Below are 9,312 nucleotides of genomic sequence, written 5' to 3'. Positions count from 1 at the left end.
CGTCATCAACGAGGGCGGCCGGCGCGCCTCCTCATCGGCTCCTCCTCCGCGCTTCGTCAAACCAAAGACGGAGCAGGGGCTCGCGCCGGTGAAGACGGAGCCGGGGCTTGCGCCGGTGAAGACGGAGCACGGCAAGGTCGAGCTCGACGACGACGCGGCCCTTGAATGGGCACGCCAGGACTCCATCAAGATGGCGACGGAGCGCCAGCGCGCCGCCCTGCGGCGCTTCGAGCAGCGCCGCCGAGGCCGCGACGAAGGAGAAGTCGTCATCATCGACGACAGCGACGACGACGACGACGCGCCGCCGCCGCCACCAGCCGGGGAGGGGTCCGGCAGGGGCGCCCGAGTCAAGGAGGAGAAGGCCGACGACGGCGACTTCTCGGCCTTCAGCAAGTTTTTTTATTAGTTTTTATATGTGATGGCGACTACTCGACTTAAATCCGCGAATATAAGCCCAAGTTTGCCGAAATTTGGTGTGTTTTAGCCGAACTTTGCGTAAATTTGCTACGCAATTTTTTTCTCGCGCCTGGGGCCGGCCCTGGGGGCGGCGGCTGGGGGCCAACTCGCCCTCAGGCCCTTTTTTTCGCCGGGTCACCCCCAGGCGGCGATTTTAGGCGCCCCCTGAGGGGCCAACGGCTGGAGATGCTCTAAAGAGCCCACCTCATTTACCTTAGAGAAAATATTTAGCCATCTTCATTTTGCTATGCTAAATATATTCAATAAATGTTTTGCGGCTATATTTCATTTTGCTATGCTAAATATATTCACTAAGATATGCATTTTTCATCTTCATATACAATAAATTACACGTATTTTTAGTTCAGTTCTGATATTATTAATAAAAATATCCATGTTTCAGCAAATCTGACTCATATAAATTACATCCGTATGTAGTTCATATTGGAATCTTAAAAAAGACTTATATTTAAAAACGGTGGGAGTAGTAGTGTATTTTTAAGAGCGCAAGTTGTAAGCGTGAAAACGGAATGACGTGTGTTTGGAGCGTGTAGGCAGCCAGCGCAACATTTAATTAGCAGCATTTAGGACGAGACAGGTTACGGATCCCACGAGATTTCCACGGAGATCCTTCCTGCAGGCGAGGCGGTCCAAAAGGGCATGGTGAAATCAGTGAGCTGAAAAGCTCTGCTGCCACTGCCGGCCGCTACGGATCAACCTTTCCAGTTCTCACTGTCACGGTCCGCGGCCGTAGTCCCGAGCGCGCAGGACCAGCTTCGGCTGCTTCCCCCGACCCGTTTCCTCTCCCCTTCCCTTCCACCACGCCAGCGCCATCGCCAGTGCCAGTGTCAGTGGATCCTCTCGCTCCGCTGCAGATTTTTTGCTTCCTGTTCCTCCCGCAGAGGTAGCTCGTGCAGCACTTCTCCTGTTCTCCCTTCTCCCTTGGTGAGCGTCCGTTCGGTTGAGCGAATTCGTTCTTCTTTTCTGATGAATCCCTCTCCATCTCTCTTTGATCTAGTATATGCAACAGCAATGCATCTTCTTCTTCTTCGGAGGTAAAAAAAAAGGAAGGAATGTGGCTGTTCTTGGTCATTCCCCCCGAAACAAGAGCTGGTGTCCCTTGATTCTTCTTCTCTTCCTGACCAATTTTTTCACTGTTGCGTGGATGATTTTCACCCCATTCCTTCGATGATTTGTTTTTCTTGCTCGAAATCCCAAGACGAGGCAAATTTACCCCCAAGGGAAATAATTGCCCGATTATTTCTTTATTTTTCCTTCTTGGTCTCGTGTGTCGCCTCGTTCCCCTGATTTCCGCCACGATTTGGTGTGCGCAAGCCCACCCACTCCACCAAATCCCCATTTGCCACCATTTTTTTAACTGATTTCTTGCATTGACTTGCCAGCAGGTGACAGGGGATATAATGTGCGGCCCGGCGGTCTGCTTCTAGGACGAATTTGGGAGAAATAGGAAGCCAAACATGTTTGCTTTCTCGCGCCGCCGAATGAAGATTGGAAGGTACACCTCTCATTTTGGCAATTATTAATCTCCTGGGCCTTATTCGATTCAGTACCAATTGCCCATTTTGGTTGATTTAATAAACACTGGGTTTGCATATGGTACTCGAGTGATGGTTTCTGGTGAGAGGCTTCTTTCTTTCTTTTAATGGACTGTACCATGTTCAGACAACCAGTGCTGATATAATTTTGTGAAATGTAAATCCAATGGTAACTTTATTGTGCAAACGATGAGGAAATGGTGAAAATCTAATGATTCTTTTGGTGAAATATAATCTAATAACTAAATTTGGTGAAATGTACCTTTTAATCCAAAAACTCCGGATCCCGAGAAGTTTTGAAGATGGTGCTTACTTCGAATGAAATCCTCGCTTCACTAAGCATAAGCGAAAACGTGGCTGAGGGGAGTGAGCAATTCCCTTTCATGGTGGTCGAGTCATGATTAGAAATATTGTGAAAGAAAGTGAAATGTCCTATCGTCGTACTTAATGATAAAATTTGGTGACATGTGATCTAATGAAATTTTTTGGTGAAATGGAATTTCATGATAAAACTTGGAGAATTGCAAATTTAAATTTAAGGAGCCACATGTATTTGTAATGTGCGGTTAGCCTATGCACCCTGTCTAGTAGTTCCTGAACTTGCTGAAATCAAATTTCACATTTGAGGTCTGAATATTCTTGCTATAATTAATCGTATTTAGCTTCTTGTTATTCTCTTGCTCTTTTATCTTTCATGGCTGTACCTTCTTCAAGAATAACTAGAGATGATTCTCTCGCAAAGGAAAGCCGAGAGTGATGATCTCAAGACTTATGCAGGTCCAAGGGCCACAAGAGTGATCCTTTGCACGGCTCTAGGAGCCCTGGGGGGCACGTCAGCCTGTCAAATGTGAGTGCATCTGTGCCTGAAGTACTTGTATCTATTGTTAGTTTTGGTATATTTGTGGCACATCTGGATTATAAGCACACATTGGTTTGTTTCAGGGCGGTGACCCGATCACAGCATCGGTGAGTGGCCGTGCAGATGACCTTGCTTACCGCTGCTCTTCTGATTCATTTGATCTCGATGCCCGTGCATTGGATAGCTCGGAGAATTGGGCGGTGTTGCCCACAGAGGGCGACAAACCTGCTCCTCGTTTCTCTGTAAGCAACAACCTAAACTATGAACTCTTAACTCTGATCAAGTTCACAGCCCTCATCAGAATGTCGATATGTATGTGCAACAGCATGCGGCAGCCATTGTAGGCAGCAAGATGGTAGTTTTTGGTGGTGATTCTGGCCACCAGTTGTTGGATGATACAAAGGTAATTGCAGTTTTATGTGTTGTTATGGACTCCCTACTAGGAAATACTCTCTTTGTTCACAAATATAAGATGTTTTAGATATTTCAATATGGACTACATACGGAATGAAAGGAGTGAACAAACACACTAAAAGGTGTCTATATACATCTGATTCACACAAAAATTAGAACATCTTATATTTGTAAACGGAGGGAGTATCATGTTATTTGGCGGTTGACATTATGATTATACCTTTATATTCATCAGATGTTGAATCTGGAGAAGCTTACATGGGATTCTACCACCCCGAAAGTTCTTCCATCGCCAATTCGATCTACTTCCAAGTTGCCAGCCTGCAAAGGTCATTGCATGGTATACCTCTTGTAGCTCACTATTGTTGCAATTCTCACTATCTAATTCTTAATACAAATTAGCTTTATCAAGTTAACTGTCTACTAGTCATCTTATAATTATTTTTCCTTTGGGCCGCTTTTTGCAGTGGACCTGACAACTGAACAAATACATGAATGTGGCTTGATAGAGAAATAGCTAAGCTTGATCCTTTTGATGTACAGGTTTCGTGGGGGAATAGCGTTATTCTTGTTGGAGGCAGAAGTGAGCCTGCTACTGATCGTTTATCAGGTTCTCACACTTCCAAAGCCCTTGGATTTATATGATACTAACCTCCTCTGCCCGATAGATTACACAACCTTTGTTTGCCGCAGTTTGGTCTTTCAATACCGAAACGGAGATTTGGTCACTGATGGAAGCCAAGGGTGATATCCCTGTAAGTTATTAAGTATTGAGTGCTATGCTGCAGTTAAATATTCATTTGACCTGACAGAGTTTGTTTGTGGTTCGGATTTTAGGCAGCTCGAAGTGGCCACACAGTGACCAGAGCAGGCGCTACGTTGATACTTTTTGGTGGTGAGGACGCGAAAGGAAAGAAGCGACATGATCTTCACATGTTCGATCTCAAGTCATCGACATGGCTTCCTTTGAACTATAAGTAAGTCATCCCTCTGAATTCCGAAGAATCCTGTGGAGTGGAATTTCTTATTCAAATTTGCTTCATGGTTACATTTTAGGATGTAAATTAGTTATAATCACTGATAATCTTTCACTGCCTAATACTCTTCATCAAGAAGCATTCTAGTTTTAGAATCTTTATTTGAATTTAACATGCATTCTTGTATGCTGCTTGTTGCAGAGGCTCCGGACCTTCTCCTAGATCCAATCATGTTGCTGCATTGTATGATGATAGGGTCCTTTTAATATTTGGAGGCCACTCAAAATCCAAGACCTTGAATGATCTATTTTCTTTAGATTTTGAGACAGTAAGTTTCGTGAGGTTACTTGATTACATCACCAATTATGTCACTCGGTATGATGCATGTTAATGGTTACTTAAGCATCTATCTTCTTGTCAGATGGTATGGTCAAGGGTGAAGACAAATGGTCCTCACCCATCGCCTCGAGCAGATTGTAGTGGAGCTCTATGTGGAACTAAGTGGTACATTACTGGTGGTGGAAGCAAGAAGAAACGTATGTTTTAAGCTCTCACTTTATGCCTAACATTTGAAAGATGAGTAGATAGATTCTGGTTCATATGTGCACAGCATGCATTTTTAGAAGAATGCCTTGTCCAGGTCATGTGGGAACTTCTAACAAGAAATCAAATTCTCAGGACAAGCGGAAACCTGGGTTTTTGATGTTCTAGAATCGAAGTGGACTGTTCGTGCAGTACCGCCTAGTTCCTCGATTACTACAAAGAAAGTAAGCCACTAGATATATGCTTGCCTCTCTTATGATGGTACTAAAATGCAACTCCGATTGTGTTCTAAGGAAGCAACACTAAAGTACAGAAATGATATTCATGTTTGTGTTCTGGACTTCTCGCTCACAATAGTTGAAATATTTATGTCAAGAGCAAAACTTCTTGCAGAAACAAAACCATGTACAAAGTGCAGCTGTTGTGTATAATACTTCCACAGGCCAACTAGTTATCAAATTATCTAATTTTATCTGGTTGTTAACCAAGCAAAAGACGATTCATGCAGGGTTTCAGCATGGTTCCTTTGTACCACAGGGACAAGATCGTTCTTGTTGCTTTTGGAGGAAACAAAAAAGATCCATCCGACAAGGTGAAACTTTTACCATCGAGCATTTTCTTGTGTCACTTTGGCGAGTTGCGTTCCCATTTTGAACAAATATTATGGCAGTGTGCACTTCTCGTGATATAAAGACCTTCAACGGGCAACTTTATCAGCGTTGTAGTGCTGACATTTTCTTCATAACATATTTTTCTCTCTCTCTCAAATCCCTTGAGTATATTTGGCACTTTACTTTCTAATTTTTGAATTATGTGTAATTGTCTCGTCAATATATCAATTGCCTGTACTGAAACATTTCAATGTAAGAGTTTTGATGTCAAATTGAGATGCATCACTGAACATGTCTCGTTATCTGTAGGTTGAAGTATTAGTGGTGCTGCAAAACGACCATTCTTATAGCTGGCGGTCTGCCCCAGATGTAGACCCATTGCTGTATGAATATTCTCCAAGCACCAAAGAGCTCGCCGGCCATCTCAACAAATGTGCTCCCTTGTACTCTAATAGTTCTGTTGCAAGGCACAGTCTCGCCTCTACAGTAGAGCGTGCGTCTAGGGAGGAGCATGGAGCTCTGGGCACTTCGCTCCACAGGAAGTATGGTCAAGTAGAAGACTGCAGCTTAGCCCAAAAGCTTGAGAAACTGATCGATGATGACAAATACGATGATGTCGATGATTGTTCTTCATGTCCAGCAAGCACCGTAAGTGACGCGCATCCCAAGTCAATAGACAAGCATATATTTTGTTGCCATGTATATAGCTTGTTGTTTCTTGCAGCCGAAAGATCAGCGGAGCAAGAGGACAGGGGCTGATACTCGGACTGACATGGCCAGAACTGTAGCCCTCAAGGAAGAAAATGCTGACAACCAAGGACCAAGTGGAAGGAGGATAGCCAGGAGCTCTTCAGACATCAGCCATCTGTACAACACCAAAATAACAGACTTGATCAGAAGGAACGCGGCGCTTGAGGACCAGCTTGCAGCCGCACTGGAAAGCAAAGAGCAGGCAGAGAAGAACCTGTCCTTGGTCATGAGTAGTAGGGAGCAGCTGGAGAAGAGGCTGGCCAGCAGGGGAAAGGAGGCTGAGCTGCTCAAGGAGAAGATAGCAGGCTTGGAGCTGGCACAGGAGGAGTCCAACAGCCTGTCTAACGCTGTGCACGCCGACAATGTGCGCCTCGAGCGGGAAGTGGCGTTCCTCAAGGCCGTCGCGGATGAGACCCGGAAGGCAAGGACGATCCCCTGGCGCATGATGATTTTGGCTGCCTTTATTTATTTTTCTGTTCTGAGTTTGTTTTGCTGCTCCTGCAGGAGATGCATTCCACCCGCAGAGTTTTGGCGGGAGAGCAGTCGCGGACGTTCCAGCTACAGGTATTTGAGACCTTGGTGTACTGTCAAAAAATGTCTTATATTATGGGACGGATGAGTACTTAGAATAAAATTCCGGTGCTTCTTAGCCAGCATAGGTTTTCAGGTGCATCAGACTCTTATTCGTCATAATAATGTGTAGAGTCTCCCAAAATCGTCCAACACTTCATACACTTTTGACATAGTGTAGCGAGCTGTAACACAAAAGAACTCTGTTCCTGAACACTCAAGATCTTTCTGTTTTTGATCAGGTTGAGGTGTTCCATCTAAAGCAGCGGCTGCAGACGGCGGAAGGAAGATCGGGAACGCCAAGGAAGCCTCATAATCCTTAGTAGCCAAAAGAAGAAGCGGGGCGAGTTCATGATCATGTACTTATGCTAAATCTATGGGCTGTGGTTTGTAAATTGGCTTGTACATCCATTTTATAGTTGAGCCTATATGTAACAATAGGTTCTGTGTGTGAACCATGGTGCTTCATGGATTGATATTTGAAATATTTACTGTAGATAGTCGACGAGAGCAACTGTTTATGATTGTCAACTTAATAACTGAAGTAATTTACAAATGCTGTTATATTTCTTGCTTTCTCAGTGAGCTGGTTTTCTTCCCTTGTCTGTCTAGATGACTTATTATTAATTTGATTAAATCAAGTCGGCCCATCATTTGAAAAGGCTACATTATTAGGTGCAGACCATGGAAACAAAGATGGGTCAAGTTACTTGAAATGGTATAATTTACAACAAATAACCAAATTAAACTAGAAGGTGGGTCAGCAGTTCAGTCTCGGCATCCATAAATAACTTAGAAATGAAATGGCCACCTTTGTCTACACATCACCAACATTCCACTGTACAATTGTTATCACAAGCCCACATCACTCACCATGATTGAATAAATGATGCTAGGTTACACCATAGATGAAAGTGAAGCAGAAACACATTACTTTTCATCGTCGTCATCCTCGTCGTCATCATCATCGTCGTCATCTGGCAAGGCAGCATCATCACCGATACCTTGCAGCAGGGTGTCCACGTCCTCACCGAGCTCTGCCAGCCGTGCACTCAGCTTCTCAACCTTACTTTGCTCCTGTCCCAGGCAGACGAGTAGATCGTTCAGTTCCACCTCACTTTCCTTCTCTGCCTCTTCCTTGGCTTGCGCTTTTATTGCTTCTACGTCCGGGTAGGGAGCACTGCCTCCCTGCCTCAAGGTTTTCACCTCTGCATCAAGGCGGTAGTTGGACTGCTCAAGACTGTTGTAAGCATCTGCCAAGCTCTTGAGATCAGATTCAAGTTTTACTGCAAGATTTCGTTGGTTGCTAGCTTCGGCCTCGATCTGAGCTTTTTCAGTTTTGAGCACCTCTATTCGCCGTGCTGCGCCCTCCAGTTCTTGTCTGAGGGCTTCAATTTGTACCCTTTCTCGGCCACTGCTCGGTTTCTCAGAAGAATCTGAAGTGCTGCCACCACCAGTTCGCACTAGATCTTCTGCTAAGATTGCATTTCGGCCTAGCAAGTCCTGAAAAATGAAATAAAATAATATATTGTTACGTATTTCTGTACCAGGTAGAGTACGGTGTCCTTGAAACTACTAGCAACCACAACCTGCCAGTAACCAGTTTACTTGATTCGACTAGTTGCTTCGAAACTGATCAACTTATGAACTAGGATCTATGACCTTTTGTACGAAGATAAAATTTATCAACTGGGTTACTTGCATATTCTTGAATATATAAGCATGTTACATGAAATATTTTATGCTTGTGAAAGAGGGGAAGCATTCATACTCCCTCCGTTTCTTTTTAGTCTGCATATAAAATTTGATCAAAGTCAAACTAAGTAAAGTTTGACTAAGTTTATATGAAAAAATACCAACATTCGCAATATGAAACAATATTTTTAGATGAATTATGAAATTAATTTTCATACTCCCTCCGTTTCTTTTTACTCCGCATATAAGATTTGTTTGAAGTCAAACTAAGTAAAGTTTGACCAAATTTATATAAAAATTATTAACATCTACAATACTAAAGTTTGCAGTGATATTGAGTTTTGCAGGAAACCAGCTTTTTCTTCAGCTATTGCTCAGCAATACTGAGTCAGGCAGCCGATTGATCACCATACTGGCCTATTTTGTTATTGAGAACTGAACAAGCTATAATTACCTCTGTTTTTAAGGCGTCCCTAAGGCGTCGCCTAAGCGACGCCTAGGCGTCAGGGCGCCCCCAGGTTACAAGGCGTCGGCCTTGCCTTACATGCATACCTAAGGCGTCCGCCTTAGTCCATAGGGCGTCCAAGGCGTCCGCCTAGGCGCCATTCTTCCCGCCTTAGGCAAATGAAGACGCCTTAGACAGGGCAGGGAGTTCAGGCGGGAAACAGAGCTCTGGGCGGGAAGAGAAGGGCGGGAAACAGAGTCTGGGCGCCAACAGTTACTAGCAGGGGGAGAGAGAGCCCTAACCAGTTTCAGTTTTCCCCCAACCCCACCTCTGGCGGCTGGATCTGAGCTTCTCCCCCTCCTCTCCAGCAACTTCTCCCCCTCCTCTCCGGCTGCTTCTCCCCCTCCTCTTCGGCTGCTTCTCCCCCTCCTCTCCA

The 9,312-nt window shown here is 44.5% G+C and overlaps 2 protein-coding genes across 7 annotated transcripts in view; one reads left to right on the top strand and one right to left on the bottom strand.

Annotated features, from left to right (window-relative positions):
• Positions 1-1,063: 1,063 nt before the first annotated feature.
• On the top strand, positions 1,064-7,317 carry LOC123119813 (acyl-CoA-binding domain-containing protein 6). Of its 6 annotated transcripts, none has more exons than XM_044539745.1 (17): positions 1,064-1,360; positions 1,863-1,972; positions 2,790-2,859; positions 2,955-3,113; positions 3,197-3,274; positions 3,521-3,625; positions 3,829-3,895; positions 3,979-4,040; positions 4,123-4,262; positions 4,464-4,590; positions 4,684-4,798; positions 4,941-5,029; positions 5,314-5,397; positions 5,726-6,064; positions 6,141-6,587; positions 6,671-6,730; positions 6,979-7,317. In XM_044539745.1, the coding sequence occupies exons 2-17, from the start codon at positions 1,935-1,937 to the stop codon at positions 7,057-7,059; spliced, it is 2,061 nt and encodes a 686-aa protein (XP_044395680.1). In that variant the 5' UTR covers positions 1,064-1,360; positions 1,863-1,934; the 3' UTR covers positions 7,060-7,317. The 6 variants fall into 6 exon arrangements, with proteins under 6 accessions (XP_044395680.1, XP_044395681.1, XP_044395679.1 ...); XM_044539746.1 differs by having other exon boundaries at positions 1,860-1,972; XM_044539744.1 differs by having other exon boundaries at positions 1,064-1,401.
• A 162-nt stretch (positions 7,318-7,479) lies between these two features.
• Positions 7,480-9,312, bottom strand: part of LOC123119812 (golgin candidate 6) — an 8,507-nt gene continuing 6,674 nt past the window's right edge. Inside the window, exon 19 of the mRNA XM_044539742.1 lies at positions 7,480-8,239. Within this exon, the coding sequence (XP_044395677.1) occupies positions 7,667-8,239 (573 nt within the window). The 3' untranslated portion in view covers positions 7,480-7,666. The remainder of the gene's footprint in view (positions 8,240-9,312) is intronic.

The sequence above is a fragment of the Triticum aestivum genome, chromosome 5D (genome assembly GCF_018294505.1).
Source record: "Triticum aestivum cultivar Chinese Spring chromosome 5D, IWGSC CS RefSeq v2.1, whole genome shotgun sequence".
Taxonomy (NCBI): domain Eukaryota; kingdom Viridiplantae; phylum Streptophyta; class Magnoliopsida; order Poales; family Poaceae; genus Triticum; species Triticum aestivum.
Note: the sequence above shows the minus strand (reverse complement) of the source record. Positions and strands in the feature narration are given on the sequence as shown.